The following is a 16,347-nucleotide window of genomic DNA, read 5'->3' on the forward strand; positions in this document are numbered from 1 at the left end:
GCATTCCCAGACTGCCTCTTGGTCATTCATGATGCTGTCACACCCCAGCAACTGTTCTGTATCAACTGATGCTTGGTGCTGAGGACACACAATAAACCACACAGAAGCCTCCAGACACATAGAAGTCACATTTCATTCTGGAAAATGCTGCCCACCCTTAACACAGTGTCTCAGGTCAGATGAGGTGAGGTAGAATATGGGTTTCAGAGGCCTGTGGTCAGCTTGTGGTCTAAGCCCAGAAGGCTTTTGGTAGGAAGAAAGGAGCCATCTTCCGTAGAGGTGAACACTGGAAAAGCTTAGACGTTAGTTGAGGAAGGAAGGCTGAGCAGAGCTAATGGAGCCCCGGAGAAGGGGGGGGGGGAATGGGTTTTGACTGCGATCAGGACCAATATCTCTCAGGTTAGCTAGGGAGGGCCAGAACCTTCCCTAATGAATGTTTCATCTGAGCTACAGGGGGGGCCTTGGTTCTCTAAGCTGTGATGACCACAAATGTTCCACAAAGTATTGACTAGGACCCAGAAACCAAAGCTCAGAAGAGAAGTCAAGGTTCCAAGACCAGTTGGAGAATTACTTTCCAAATGGAAGCCAGTCTTCAGTAGCCGGATCACTCCAAGTTTTCCAACTAGTCTGGTGGGCAGGTGCTGAAGTTTATAGACAGGCTGTGGACAGCAAGACCCATGGTCAGAATAGTAACAGCAGTTTTATGCTCCAAAGATGGGGGCCCCAGGATCCTGCTGAGAGCCCAAAGGATGAGTGGACCAGATCCTTCAGTTTCCAGAGCTGACCAGGAATGTCTCCACCAGGGGGCTGTGGTGATGATAATTTGAAGTGCTCCTAACAGCACTGCACCAAGAACAAGGCAATGATGTCCTGACAGTCCCGTGTAGATAACACTAGGAAAGAGGCTTCCACAGAGATGAACATCAGGGGTTTCCGATCTACATAGGTATGCGGTTCAGAAGTAAACATCAGCAAGACTTACTAGAGTCATGGCCAGGCGACCTTCAGCTGGATGGTCATGGCAATCAGAGATGCTCTCAGAGGATTCTTGTAGATTGACAACAGTGGTTTGAAAGAGTTCATGTCTATCCAGTCCCCGATATGGAGAAATGGGCGTTTTAGTGTACATTCTGTTAATGCCCTCCAGGTTGACACAGAAGTCATCAGGCCCGGGAGACAGGGCCTGTAGCACGGAGGCATTTATTGCTGCAGTTACACCCTCTTCCCATAAACCAATGCCTGTGGGTCCCAGCCAAGGTCAGTTTTTGCCTTTGGTGTTTGATCTGTTGGTGTATCCGGAATTCCTTGTGTCTCTACTACTGGATTCTTGGCAGCCTCCTCAAGCTCCGGTGTGTCCTTCTTAGCCTCTGGTAGAGTATCGTCCAGGTCAGACTTCGTGGGGAGGGATGTCCAGGCGTGGGTCCAGGGCGCCACTGGCGTGGGCCGCGGTGGGACCCAGAAGCCATTTTCAGGGGCCAACGCCACGATCTGAGGCCGCGTGGAGCTAGAGGTGGTGACATGAGGAATGAGGAAGAAAATATAGACACCAGAGACCACGAGGCCCGCGGCCACCAGCACTGCCAGCGCCACCGCTGCGTTGAAGGCCCATGCTGGACTGCTCAGGGACAGGCGACGCGACAGAGGGCGGCCGAGGCGCAGCGGAGGTGGAGGCGGCGGGGCGCGCACTGTGCGGCTCTTGCGTGGCCCTGGAGTTGGTGGCGGTGGCCGCAAGTACAGAAGGCCCCGGCGGCGGTCGAAGCGCACGGAGCCCTGACGTGGTACTGCTGCTCGAGCATCGCGAGGCAGCAGACCGGGCTGTGTGGGCAGAGCGGGCAGCCCCCGCCTCGGGGCCAAGCGTGTGGGCGCCCGGCACATGGGACAAGCCACTGCGTCGCCGCCACCCGAAGTAGCCAGCGACAGACGTGCCAGGCACTCGAGACAGAAGATGTGGCCACAGTCCAGGCGTTTAGGCAGCTTGAAAACTCCATCGAAAGGTGACACGCAGATAAGACATTCCATGGGTGATGAGGGGGCCAGGATGGGGCCTGAGCCAGGGGTGCCATCACCCTCCTCCTCCGCGTCCTCATCTTCGCCTCTGCTAGGGGAGCTAGGTGCAGAGAGGGTACCTGGGGAAACGGGACCCGAGCCCTGGGAGGCCCGGTGGCGGCGGAGCCAGGGCAGCCGAGGACACGGCATCTAGATTGGACCTATGGGGAGAAAAGCTCAGGTAGTAACCTGGCGTCTGTGTCGAGTTGACAAGATTTCAGAGAGGAGCAGCGAGAATGAAATTATGCACAGCAGGCCTAAAGAGGCAAAGAGGACAGGGAGACCTTGGTTGGACCCAGTCCCCAAAGGTCTAGACAAACGGCAGTAGACCGAAGCAGCTTTAAAGATGTGGAGGATCCACCTCTCTAGGGAGATACATGAGGACTAAACACCAGACTGGGCTAGAATGGCCCCACAGGGAGCAGAGCAGTCAGTATTGAAAAAAGTCCTGACCAGCCTCCCCAGTATTAAAGAGGAGCTTAAAACCTGAGAAGCAAAGCAGGAAATCCAGGTTGTGAGAGGTAACTCCCCAGGTACATGACTGACTCTAGCCAGTGTGCAAGGGATCCTACCTGTTGGCACTTGTGGAAGATCGTGGTCTCTTCTGTTCTGACCCAGTTTCTGGCTTGTCTGCTACTAGGGAGGTAACTGCCCCTCCCCGAAGGAGTGTATCTGTTGCTGGACCAACCCTCTCTGTGTTCCCACATACTCGTCAAACCTGCCTTGTTACCTGCCCCGCCTCCAGGCCCCTCCTACTAGGATGAACAGACTGATCTATACCAGAGGCCTGCTGGAAGTAAAAGGTCCAAGAACCACACCGATCAGCCTTCAATACTGAGCTCCTGGGGTGTGTGCGGCCCTACACTAGGACACTAAGGGGCTAGCTATCTGGATCCTTGGATAGACCTCGAACAAGGACTATTTGAAACAGAAGCTAGGGAAGACTGAAAGCACTCTGGCTTAAGCACCCCAGGCTGCCCCCCCCCCCCATTTTGCTGGGTCACTGGGAAAATACAATCCACATGGGTCAACACTGCCCAGATAGTGAGCTCCCCCTACAGCCGTGAGAAGAAACCTAGCCCCCCAATGACAGACAAAGTAGAACTGTCCAAAAAGGTACACAGTTTATTAGGCAGCAGCTGGGAGATCAGCGGTTTGACTTGGCCACACGCTCCAATTCGTCTTTCTTCTTGATGGCATAGGAGTTGGAGGAGCCCTGCAAGGACAGGTGGTTAAGTCTGAATGCTAGACAGGTCCCCAGAGCCAAACCCAACCCTTGTGCCCTGACCCACCTTGGCAGCATTGATGAGCTCATCTGCAAGGCACTCAGCAATGGTCTTGATGTTCCGGAAAGCAGCCTCACGAGCACCTGTGCACAGCAGCCAGATGGCCTAGACGAGAAAGGCAAGGCTCATGCCTCAAGAAGGTCCCAGTTCTCTGGAAATCACCTCAACAGGTATCTGCTACTCACTACACGCTGCCCACCCAAAAATTCATGGGCCCCCAACTAAGAAGACACTTAAGAACCGTGGCACTCCATGATGGGACACTGTGCCTTGCAGAAGCACTTAGTGGCATACTGGTCCTGCACTATAGTACTCAGGCATCAAGCAATCCATCTAGTGCTAAACTACAGGTACCACTCAACACTAAGAATGAGATGAACCAGACCAGGGAGAAGACTGGAGTCCCATCTGCCTCACACAGGGTGGAAATCCAGGAAGGTTTCCTGGAGGAAGTGAGGCTCCTGGTAAAGCCCGAAAGACAGAACTCTACCCACTCCTGCTGGTGGTTCCTGCTCCACCCTTCACAAGCCTCCGACCCACCTGATTCACTCGGCGCAGTGGAGACACATCCACAGCCTGCCGTCTCACTGTCCCAGCTCGCCCAATTCGTGTTGAGTCTTCCCGGGGGCCACTGTTGATGATGGCATTGACCAAGACCTGCAGAGGGTTCTAGCAGAAAAAAGGGCCATAAGCCTCACATCCACACCCAACTTCCTCAAACCTTAACAAGGTGACAGTGTCACACAGGTGATCAATCTGGCATGTATACCGTGAAGCTTGGCATGAATCAAGGGCAAGCCTTACCTCACCAGTGAGCAGGTGGATAATCTCAAAGGCATGCTTGACTATTCGAACAGTCATGAGCTTTTTGCCGTTGTTCCGACCATGCATCATCATGGAGTTAGTAAGGCGCTCCACGATGGGACACTGTGCTTTGCGGAAGCGCTTGGCGGCATACCGTCCTGCACTGTGGGGCAGGTACTTGGCATACTTCTCCTTCACAGCAATGTAATCCTGGAGTGGCAAGGACAGGAGCATGAAGAACAGTTTGGAATGGGACCAGCCTAAGAGGATCAGAGGAGAACCAAGGCATGGCAATGTCCCAGCAGGCTGTGACCTACAGGAGCCTTGAGAAAATAAAACTGAACCAGTGACTGCTTAAGTCACACACCACAAAAGGGGAAAGTATTGTCCTGCTGAGCTTACACTTTTATATCCCAATACTAGAGCAGACAAGAGGATCTCTAGCAGTTCAAGACCAGCCTGGTCTATAGGAGTTTCTGGACAGCCAGGGGTATATCACCAAGACCTTGCTCAGGGAGGAGAGAGGGAGAGTAGTTTCCTTTAATATGGAAGCAAGGGGTTTGATTTTACAAGACCCAGGTTCAATTCCCAACAACCACACAGCAACTCACAACTTCAATAGATTGATAACCTCATTGACAAAACACGTAAAAGTAGATAAGTCATCCAAAAATTTTACTATGTACATTTTATTAAAATAAATTGAGACAGTCTGGAATTCACTATGTAGTACAGGCTGGTCTCAAACTTGAGACCCTGAGTGCTGGTCTTAAAGGCATGTACACAGATTCAAGATGCTGTAGGCACTCTGGATCAGACAATCCTCAGTGAGTAAAGGGCTGTCCTAGGTACTTAAGGACACTTGGCAGATTATTCTGGACTACAGGATGAATTAAAAGAGATCGACTCACTGTGCTCTATGAGACAAAAACACACGATCTTAACCCTTACCCAAAAATTGTTTAGTGGTAGTGTGTTGGCCTACCAGGTGAAAATCCTCAAATTTTTTTGGGGGAGGGGGAGACTCCAAACATAGGAAACGACCCACCAGATAGGACTGAATATTCTTTAGATATAATGCCTAGGTCCTGTTGTATTCTTTTCTCCTTTATTTCCTGCACCCATGCAAGTCAGGGGACAACTTGCAAAAGTCAGTTCTTTCCTCCTACCTGTGGATTCCAACGGTTAAGCTTTTGTCAGGCCTGGTGGCAACTGCTTTACAAGCAGAGCCACCCCACAGGCCCTTTCTGTGTTATCTTTGGAGGTTAACAGACATACTTTAATTCCTTTGAACAGAGACAACTGGCCTTAAGAGTGCTTGCCTTGTACAAAACCCTGAGTTCAATTTCTAGCAGTCGATAAAACTGGATTTGGTGATATACACCTTCAATCCCAGTACTCAAGAGGCAGAACACAGATGATTAGCTTTTTCTACTAGACAAGGTTTCAGGCCAGCCTCAGACATATGAGACTGCCTCAAAAGGGGCTGTAAGGGCAAAAGCAAATAGTTTAAACACCTTAATTTCTACCTATACTAATACAAAAATAAAATAGCACCCACACACCTATAGCCAATTGACATGGGGAGGGGGGAGCAGGGAACATCTCACTGTTTAGCTCCAACTGGCCTCATACTCAAACTTCTCTTGTAGCCAGTAGCAACAGCTTACCAACCAACTTTGACATGGATGTCATCACTGTTCAGTAGGTTAAAGCTATCTTCTCAACAGATATCTGCTAACTGAATCTACAAATGAAAAATGATACCACACCAGGTACTGTGGTACATGCCTTTAATCCCAGCACTTGGGAGACAGAAGCTGGAGGATCTCCCAGTTCCAGGCCAGCAAGGACCTTGAGGGGGGCGGGGTGGGGTGAAGGCAAAACAGTAACAACTTTTGGTGCAGGCTATAATAGGCATGGGTGTGGCTGTCCACTTATTTGGCTTCTACCTGTCTTAAACACTAACTAGTTTAAACCAAGGTGTCATGTGTCCTTTTCTGAACTGGAAGAATTCCCACCTGCTCCTACTGAAAACGCTAGGAAGACCAACCAACAAGTTTCCTTTTTACCTGTAGAGAAATGTCATTGATTTGCACATCATCAGTGCTCCATTTTCCAAAGAGCTTGATGTCTGGGGTCTCTGCCACCGCTGGTGTGGCTGTCTCCCACTCAGTCATTCTGGGGATAGGATAATGGCAAAAAGAAACAGTTATTGCCCAGTCATCCTGGAGCGGTCACACTCACTCCAAACTCTCTATGACTAATTGCCATTTTGTGGCAAATCAGGAAGTTAAGGGGCCCTAGGAAGCTTTGAATAGGAAAAAGCACTCAGCCATAGTAAATATTTGCACTTTATTCAGGGGCTCCAAAGTCTAAGAGACAACAGTCACCAACCTAAACAGCTGATACATGGAACACTGTATGATCGCTCATGAAGCCATGCAGATAACTATCATCATCCGTCCTGGATCAAACTCCCACTGAGCATTTATAAAGCTTTCATCCTAGGGACATCAACTAGTTGCTTTCAACGTTCCATTAATAAGATATGGCAATAAGGACCAGAGTATGAATCCAGATGAATATTCAATACAAATGTTTCCATCCTTGTCTGGCTCAGGGTAGAAACTTGGGACTGTTAGCGATAAAGAAAAGTGTACTGGACAAAACAGTCGTCATAAAAACAAGTGAACCTAGATTTTCGACCGCGGTACGTAACCCAGGAAACCAAGTGACTTCCTTAGAGTTCTGATTGTGAAAGTCTGGAGTCAACACAGTGCAAACACGAGGCGAAGAGTAACTCGGCCCGTGCCGAGTTTCCTAGACTCCCTTTTCCGGAGAGAAGAGGTGAAGTGCAAACGGGAAGGCCGAGGCCTTGGGTCCCGCTTCCAGTTCCCCAGATGCCCTTCAGAACACTCAAGGCCCCCCCTTTTAAACTCTATGTCCTCTCGCAGCCTCACCTGAGGGCGCAGACCGGGCTTGTCGGTCGCTCGGCGTGCACCACGCGCCGTCCAGGCACAGACAGGAAGAGGCCGCGCGCAGCAGGTCAGCACTTTTAAACGATACGAAACCTTCCGGGTCAGAGGCCGGGACGCACGCGCAGAGGAACATGGCGTGCTCACGAACCGTTCTAAAGCTAGGATAAGCGGCGCCCAGGAGCAATGCAGAGCATGCGCACTTTTAGAAACAGCGCCACAAGGTTCTTCCGGCGGATATCTGAACTACTTGCCAAGCTTGTGATTCGGCACACAGGCGCAGAAACGTCCGCGGACCGAACAACGCCATATCTGAATAATTCGGCCGTTTGGGCCACGCTCACAGCAGTTAGGCTACAAAACTGAGGGACCATGGGCCGTGGGTTCCTAGCTAAGGCAGCCAGCACGGCTCATCATTTCTCGCCAAAGTAGTAGGGTCAGGTCCGGGGGTTCCCACTGATCCGGGTTCACAAGCACGGACCCCACCCTCTAACCTCCGGGCGAGCCTTGGTCTGCTGATCCCAGGCTTCCGGTATGGGATCACTTCTGTCTTAACCTCTTGGCCACTCTTGTCTGGGCTTTTTTTCTCAGGTCCAGTCCCGGCGACTAGGCTCCGGTCGCCAACCAGCAGTAGTGTGACCCGCCACGGGGCGGGATACCTAGAAGGCAGTTCTGGAGGGTGAGTGGGATTGGCAGCGCGGGGAATCTCACTGAGTTGGTACCGATAACAGGGACTCCTTGCCTGTAGACTCACCCCAGGAGTGTTTTTTTGTTTGCGTTTTAGAGACAGGGCTTATCCATGTTAGCCCTGGCTGTCCTGGAACTAGCTCTGTACAGCATACTGGCCTTCAGCTCAGCAGAGATCCATTTGCCTCTGACTCCCAAGTGCTGGAATTAAAGTCGTGAGAAACCACCGACCTGCTCAGGGCTGCTCTTTTAACTAGGTTGACCTGTGAAAGGCGGGATGGAAATGGTCACCCTGCAGTTTCCCGCCCCACACAGGCCTCTATCCTCTTCCCCAGCTACTTCCTAAAAGAGTCTTTGTGAACAGCTCAGGTCTGGATTTAGTTTCCTGTAAGGTTTGTTTATCTACCTCAGTTCACACCTCGTATATGTGGAGGGAGGGATAAGGGGTATGCCAGGAATCCTGCCTAATTAGCCAGTCTCTGAGCTGCAAAGTTTAAGGCTTTGCCCAGCTTGTGGTTAATGTTGGGGAGCGACGGGGTGTCACCCTACTTCTCTTTGAAAGCTGTCACTGCACCACAGTAGTTGATAATAGATGTTTTATAGACCTCATGAGAATTACTAGGTGACAGAAGGCAGGTGAGGGGCTCCAGAATGTGGCCCATAAACCTATGAGAAATACTGCAGAAGTTGATTTGCACAGATAACATTTAGTTTGCTCAAGCCAGGTAGGGTGGTGCACACCTGCCACCCCAGCATTTGGGAGGTAGAAGCAGGAGCGTCGGGAGTTCAGGGCCACCCTCTACTACACAGTGAGTTTAAGGCCAGTTTGGGCTACATGAGATTCTACCTAAAAAAAAAAAAACAACCAGCAATCCCAAACCATTATAATTATTACTATTTGAAACAAAGTCCTGTTATTGTAGACAATTTGGCTAGCTCAAATTGCTGGGTAGACCAGGCTGGCCTTGCACTCATTGATCTACCTGTCTGCCTCTCTAGAGTTGGGATCATTGGGATGCATCATTACACCCAGCACCCCTAAAATTCTTAATTTTTTTGTAGGTCAAGCATGCATGCATGGGAGTCCAAAGAGGCTAGGAAAGGGTAATAGATCCTGTAGAGCTGGAGTAACAGGTGGTTGTGAACCTCCTAGGTGGGTGCTAGCACTTTAAAAAAAAATGACCACTGGGGCAGGAGAGATGGCTCAGATGTTAAGAGCACAAGCTGTTCTTCCAAAGGTTCTGAGTTCAATTTCCAGAAACCACATGGTGGCTCATAACCATCTATAAGAAGATCTGTGCTCTCTTCTGGCATGCAAGTACACACACAGGCAGGATTCTGTAATAAATAAATCTTGGGGAAAAAAGAAATGACTGCTGAGCCATCTCTCCTCTCCCTACCCTTAGACCTCTTGGAAAGAGCTAGAGTGTCACTCGCATAACTCTTGGGCTGCTGGCATTACTTTCTTGAAGCTGGTGGGGACCTTGGAGGCCCTGCACAGGCTGTCCTCATCTTTAAAAGCATCATGTCTAGTTCCAGCCTGGGCTCCCCACTGTTGTGGGTTATCCATCAGAGAAGAATACTTGGGCATGGATTTAAGCCAATAGAAAGTCTTTATTAGCTGACTGGTGACAGTATATACTGAGTGTTCGGGAGCCCAGTGTAGACCCAAGCCTTTCTCAGGGTGAGCTTTTACGCATAAAAGCATATTCTGGGTTGATATACTTGAGATAAAGAACAGTTAGCCAGATAGGGGAGGAAGGCTCCATCTATGCAGCTATGGCTATGAGGAAATAATTCTTGATACTGGATAAAGGGCTTTTCAGGTGGGGACTGCTGTGGGAGGAGCACCTAACCCCACTGTAAGCACCCCCTCACCCGTGCTTTGTAAGGAAATGCAATAAACTCCTACTGGTTCTCCAGAGTGAGCTTTGGTGGAATGTGCTTTGGTTTGCCATTGGAATCTTAGGAGAATGGGTAGACACTGCTCACATCTTCCCCTTGAAAACAACTTTTAGTGATAAGAGAGAAGAGGAAGAGGAAAGGGGAAGGAGTGGATGGAGGAAAGGCCATGTGACCATAGAAGCAGATTGGAATGATGCAGCCACATGCCAAAAAGTACTTGCATCCACCAGAAGTTGGCTAGTTTTTTGTGTTGTTTTGTTTTTGGCTTTTTTTGTTTACAACCCTAGATGTACTGAAGGTCACTATGAAGGCCAGGCTAGCCTCCCAATCATAGAGATCCTTCTGTGTCTGTCTCTGAACTAGAATTAAAAGGGTGTGCCAAAACATTTAGCACCACCAGAATCTGGAATTGGTGTAAAAACATCCTTTCCTACAGTCTCCAAGGCGTTTGAGACTCTACAATACCTGATTTGTTGAACTTCAGACTTTCAGAACTCTGAAAGAACAAATTGCTGTTGTTTTAATCCACCAGCTACAGGTAACTAAAATACCTTAGAAACCCACCTCTGCCCTCATTGGCTTTTGCCTCTGTCTCACGTGGGAGAGACTCCTGACAGCTCGTGGTGTCAATCTGAGTTGCCACCGCTCTCATTCATTGGCCCTTTCCTAGTTGGACTCATCCTGTGGTAAACCCCTTGCAGACTCTACATAGGCATCAGGAGTCTAGCAAACAGGTCATTTACTCTTCAGGGCAACCTTATGACACAGACATCCCATTTTATATAGCCATGACAACTAGAGAGATGAAGTAACAGGGTCACACAGCAAAAGAGGGTGAGGACTCCAGAGTATGAAGTCTCCTATCTCACCTGGCCTGTCCCTCCCACAGCATTGTCTCTCCCACAGCTCCAAAGCTACCTGAATTTGGTCCTTTTCTGCAGACATGGTATGACCTAGGAAGAATAGCCTCTTCCAAGGAAATTTTGCAAACTGCACAATCATGTTACTTGTTATGATGACATGGGATGAAGAAACAGGGGCATAAAAGCAGCAGACAAAAGAGAACCGACCTCAAAAGAAGGTGGAAGGAGACAACTCTCCCAAAGTTGTCCTCTGATCTCCATATGTATGCTGTTGAATATGCATCCCTCTCCCCAACAATAAATATATCTTAAAGCTTAAAGACAAAGCTTGTTTGTCTTTAAGGACTTTAAGCAAAATGGGTTGGCTCAGGACATACCCACACAAGAGATTAGTAATGTAATAATAATAATAATAATAATAATAATAATAATAATAGTAATAAAGAAAAACAGAATGGTCCAAAGACAGGCATCTCTGTTGCTACCCCAGCTCCTGCTGGACAGTTTTGTCTCCTCTCTGTAAACTCCATGGCAGACAAGCTGACCATTCCCACTGCTCTGGGCCTTTTAGTACTGCTTCAAAAAACCCCAGCATGCTCAACCAAGGTTGGCCTCCCTCTGTGGGAGGCATACTTGTTACAGGAAAAGGACTTCAAAGCAGAATATTTTGGAAGTCTGTCCTCTGGGCAGGACATGGGCATTGCCCTCAAACTGTCAGCAGCTATGATTACCAGGAGACCCTTTCTGCAAAGGAAGGGGGAAGGGTTTATGAGGCCAATGTCTTCCCTGAGGACTTATAGACAGGTAATAGGTTGCTTGGGTAAGAGAGATTTACCTTAGCAATGCAGCCACCTATAATTTGCCTATGCTCCAATTAAACTCATGGCATTATTAATACTCTTGTGGAATCCTTTTTGTTGGTGGTGCTCTACCTGCAGTCAGATGTTTTTCACCTCTCCCCAGAAACAGTTCACACAACACAGAGATAGGTGCAGTGAGTGTGAGTGCAGTGAGTGTTGCTTATGCCCTTTCAAAGTACTTCAGTTTATTTCACTGTAAATTACACCACGTGTTGTCAGGGTGGCTCAGCGGAACTGGGGAATGACAGGAGGAATGTATGTTGCTGGGGTGGTGATGACAAATGGGATCAAGTCCTACCCCCTCACTGGAATACTGGGGTGAATAGCATTGGCTGAGAATGAATCTCATTGGTGGAACACCTGCTTAGAACCTACCAGCAGGAGGTTGAGTTGGGGCTGGTAGCAGAGCACTTGTCTGAGTATGTACAAGGCCTTGAGTTCCATCTTCTCTTCATTACCACTACCAGCAGAAGCCTGTAGGAGCTCTCAGCACTCAAGTCCAAGGGTTTCTGAAGATCTGAATTCTAGAACTTCAGAATTTGTTTGTAAGGTCTTGATCTGGTTTCCTCTCTCTCTGCCCACTGTACCCCAACTTTAAAGGGAAGGGATGCTCTTTATCAGCTTGGTATGGGAGAGTTATTCTGTGGCTGATCCAGAACCTCCATTTTGGAAGCATACTTGATTTTTGCAGTCATCTGAGTATTTATTTTGTTGGAGCCTGGCTCTCCCAGTTGGGTCCAGGTGTCCAGGAAGAGGAGTTGTTCCTCCAGGATCATGCTGATGTCTTTTTTTTTAAAATTTGTTTTTGGGTCCTGAGGATGTTATCCAGACCCTTTTGCATGCTAGGCAAATCTTCTACCATAGAGCTACATCCACAGGTTGTGTGTGTATATACAATTTTTAAAATGCAGTTTTTAAAAAATATATTTACATACATATATGTAGTACATGTTTGGCATGTGTGGAGGTCAGAAGATAACTTAACGGGTTTTCTCCTTCCATTATGTAGATTCTGGAAATTTAACAGGTTGTCACGCTCAGTCAGGCAAGCATTTTAAACACTGAGTTATCTTCCTGACCTGTTAGGGATGTTTGAGCTCACTTGGAAGAACAGTCAAGATGGCTCCTTAACTTCAGACCAAACATGTCCTCCAAAACCCTGTCCTGGGGCAAGCTGGACCCTTAAGCCTGTAATGGTGAGAAGAGAAAACAGCAAGAGATGTTAAGAGCATTTGTGTCACTAGGTGTGGTAGTGCATGCCTTTAATCATAGCATTCACAGCAGATCTCTGAGTTTGAGTTTAGCCTGGTGTACATGTTGAGTTCCAGACCAGGCAAGGCTACATGGCAAGACTCCGTCTCAGAAACCAAAACAAACAAGACAACAACAACGGAAAAAAACAAGAAGAAGGTAAAATATTTTCAATCTATGCTGTTATTGTTTATTCCATGACATAAATGAGAGGCCATGGAAAATATTCAATCCTTCTTCCTGAACTTTTCAGTCAGGAATTACAAGCATAGTGGTTTCAGCAGGGCATTCCCCAGTTGAGTTTTGCTTATGTTTGTGAGCCTCTGATTTGATGACATAGTTTTCATTTGCTCTTTTAATCAGGCTACTTCAGTTGTCTCTCCAGGATTTCTGAACACTGGACTTGATGATGTTTGTTATCTATGTGATGCTTCTCTCTGGTAATCACTGAATGAAAAAAATGAGGACATAATTGTTCCCAGGTACGGTGGAGGAGGTTTATTGAGATATGAGATAGAATTCAGCCAGAGGTCCAGACTAAAGCGGCCATGAGAGGAGAGGGTGTGTATGTGGGAGCAACAGAGGAAGATAAGAGAGGAAGCAAAGAGAGTACCTGGGAACCCAGAGACCAAGAACACAGGAGGTAAAAGGGATGCATGACCCAAATGGCTGAGGTTATATAGAATCCAGAGAAACTAGGGGAAGGGAAGCCCAGCCCAGTCCCTAATGCTGAAGGGTTTAGGGTAGGGGGTGGGATATGCTAGCCAGGATGACTCTGTAACAGGTAATGAAAAACGTTGGGAAAACCTGGTAGCCAACATCTTATTTGATATGTTGAATAGGCACCTCAGGTAGCTATTTGTCCTGAGTTTGAGACCTAACACTCACTATTCTTTTCCTTTTCCTTTTATGTAGTTAATAAACTTACTCATTCAAAACCAAAAGCATGGTTATTATTCTATAAATCCAATAGCACAATAACCTTGACTTCTGATCTTCCTCCCTTTATCTCTTGAGTACTGAGATTATAGGCACATGCTACCATGCCCATCTATATCCAGTGCTGGGACTGACCCAGGGCCCTGTACATGCTAGGCAAGTAGTCTACCATCTGAGCTATGTCCCCAACCCCATATTTATTTATATTTTGGTTTTATTGAGACAAACTTATGAAGCCCAGTCTGGTGTCAAACTCACTATGAAGCCAAGGCTGACCGTGAATTTCTGATTATCCTACACCTCCCCCTCCGCCCCCATATGTGCATGCTAGGCAAGCATTCTACCAGGTAACCTAGATCCCAGCTCCTCACTGGGTTTCTTTAACTTGGCACATTGCGTTTATGGTTAGGCCTATCTTGTACATTTCAGGATGCTTAGAGCATCTCTGGCCTCCATCAACAGAATACTACTACTGGTCCCTGCCCCACCACAACCTCATATATCTCCATATATGGCCAACTGTTCCCTAGAAGACAGAACTGTGCTTGAGAACCACAGATTTACATAAATTCACTTGCTTTACTTAGGAAAATGGGAGTAGGCACTGCTAAAAATGTAAGACTAGTTTGTGACTAGACTGGAGTCACAAACAAATACAAGGCACAACTGGTCTTGTGGCCTTCTCTGCTACAAAGAGATTGGCAAGATAGCTCAGCAGGTAAAGGCCTTTAGCACCAAGCATGGTGACCTGAATTGGACAGCCTGAACCCACAAGGTAGGAGAGAACCAACTCCCACACATTGTCCTCTGCCTCTATAGACGCTGTAGGACATGTTAGCACGCATACCTCCACCTTCCACTAAATAAATAAATGTAAAACAAAACAACAAATCCACAAAAGAAGGCCATAATGATACACACCTAGTCACAGTGCTTAGGAGGCTGTGGCAGGAGGGTGATGAGTTTGAGAATAGCATAACATAAAGAGGGACACTCTGCTTTTTGGTTGGTTGGGTTTTTTTTGTTTTGTTTTGTTTTGATTTTTTTGTTTTTTAAGACAGGGTTTCTCTGTATAGCCTTGGCTCTCCTAGACTTGCTTTGTAGACCAGGCTGGCCAGCCTCGAACTCGGAGATCTGCCTGCCTCTACCTCCCAGAATGCTGGGATTTATAGGTATGTGCCACTCCCCCTGGCTGAGACACTCTGTTTGAAAACAAAACTGGGGGCGGGGGCGGGGGAGACAAAGCCCCTCCTCAAGTACCCCAATGAGCAGTTTCCTGTTTGCTATTGTGACAAAGTATAATAGTAATATAAGACAACACATTATCTTGCAGCACGGAAGTCAGAATTCCAAAATGAGTGCTTTAATGAGATGAAGACAGTGTGTATTTTTGGGAAAACTAAGCCAGAAGGTGCAAGGTGGTGACTTCTAACGACCCGCCTACTGCACTGACTTCAGCTTCTCTTAAAATTCTGTCCTACAGCTTTCAAAAAAAAAAAAAAAAAATTTTTTTTTTTGGGTGTGTATTTTGCCTGCATGTATTGTATACCACTTGCCTACTTGGTGCCCATGGGGGTCAGAAGGTGGCAATGAATTCCTGAAACTGGAGTTATGGACGGTTGTGAAGCCACCATGTGGGTGTTATGAAACAAACCTGGGTCCTCTGGAAGAGCAGCTAGTGCTTTTAACCATTGAGACATCTCTCCAGGCCCAGATTTCAAGATTTTTGTATAGGTAGGTCTGGTGACTCTTGCCTGTAACGTGGAGGCAGGAGAATCAGAAATTCGAAGTTATCCTCGGTTACATAGTGAGTTCCAGACCAGCCTGGGCAATCTTGTCTAAAAATAAAAATCAGATGAAGGCATAGATGGGGAGGTTTATGAGAATCGACAAAAGACAGTTGGTTTAATCAGGTCATTCTATCCCAAGAGCAGGAGAAACAGGGTTCACACACCTTGGGGGCTCTGGTTCTTCAAGCACTAATACTCAGTGGTCGGCTTCATTTCTAGAGATGGGATTTCACCAGCCTGGAGGCGGCCTACTCACTGGGACATTTTAGTGCTTTCCAGTACTCTTCCAACGTTTACCTGAGCCTGGCGGGAGACTGGTAGGCCGTTTACGCAGTCACCATCACCTTGATAACGCAAGTAAATATTCCACTTGGGGGTGGAGGTGGGGTCGGGGAGAGCGTCTGACTCCGTTGCCACAACATACAGTGCCCCCAACTCCCAATCAGCTTATAGGAAGGAATTCCACCGGACTACATTTCCCACCAGGCCTTGCGCTGTCCCTCCCCCCCACCCCCCCTTTGCCAGAGGAGAAAAGTGTCTACGCTGCCCGTGCTGGCAACCGCCAATGAATACGTGTCATTCTGTTTAGTCCTGCGGCTCTGGTCTACAAAACGCGAAGCTTCCGGCTCTTGAAAAAGCCGCCATCCCTCTCCCCAAGCGTGGAATTAGGGCGGAAGCGCGAAACCGCACATCCAGTCCGGGCACTGCGTTTGCTCTCTGGATATCCAGTCTGCTGTGTTCCTGAACCCTATAGAGGCTGAGAGACTGAAACTCATGAAGGGAGGCGCTGGGCCTACTACCGGCCATGGCAGTCTAAGGCTCTCAGAGCCAAGCACACCTAACCTTGTACTTGGCTGTTTCACTTCCCAATCGCCATAAGGCATTTTCTGTCTCCTTCAGACTCAAAACTCCTACATCCTCATTTTAAAGAGGCTAGA

At 48.0% G+C, this 16,347-nt stretch overlaps 2 protein-coding genes and 1 long non-coding RNA gene across 3 annotated transcripts; 1 reads left to right on the forward strand and 2 right to left on the reverse strand.

Moving 5' to 3' along the window:
• Window positions 1-1,212: 1,212 nt before the first annotated feature.
• Rnf225 (ring finger protein 225) lies at window positions 1,213-2,196 on the reverse strand. Its single transcript, XM_055607366.1, has one exon. The coding sequence runs from the start codon at window positions 2,194-2,196 to the stop codon at window positions 1,213-1,215; it is 984 nt and encodes a 327-aa protein (XP_055463341.1).
• Window positions 2,197-3,148: 952 nt separating this feature from the next.
• Rps5 (ribosomal protein S5) lies at window positions 3,149-7,189 on the reverse strand. Its single transcript, XM_055607372.1, has 6 exons — window positions 7,100-7,189; window positions 6,209-6,317; window positions 4,137-4,346; window positions 3,873-4,001; window positions 3,339-3,437; window positions 3,149-3,262 (listed from the first exon to the last, which is right to left on the reverse strand). Exons 2-6 carry the CDS (start codon window positions 6,314-6,316, stop codon window positions 3,194-3,196), a joined length of 615 nt encoding a protein of 204 aa, XP_055463347.1. The 5' UTR covers window position 6,317; window positions 7,100-7,189; the 3' UTR covers window positions 3,149-3,193.
• A 5,864-nt stretch (window positions 7,190-13,053) lies between these two features.
• On the forward strand, window positions 13,054-16,325 carry LOC129676841 (uncharacterized). The gene is made up of 3 exons (XR_008720135.1): window positions 13,054-13,162; window positions 15,629-15,766; window positions 15,999-16,325. It is a non-coding gene; the product is annotated as an uncharacterized LOC129676841 (long non-coding RNA).
• Window positions 16,326-16,347: the final 22 nt, after the last annotated feature.

The sequence above is a fragment of the Psammomys obesus genome, unplaced genomic scaffold (assembly GCF_907164565.1).
Source record: "Psammomys obesus unplaced genomic scaffold, mPsaObe1.curated_primary_1811, whole genome shotgun sequence".
NCBI lineage: Eukaryota > Metazoa > Chordata > Mammalia > Rodentia > Muridae > Psammomys > Psammomys obesus.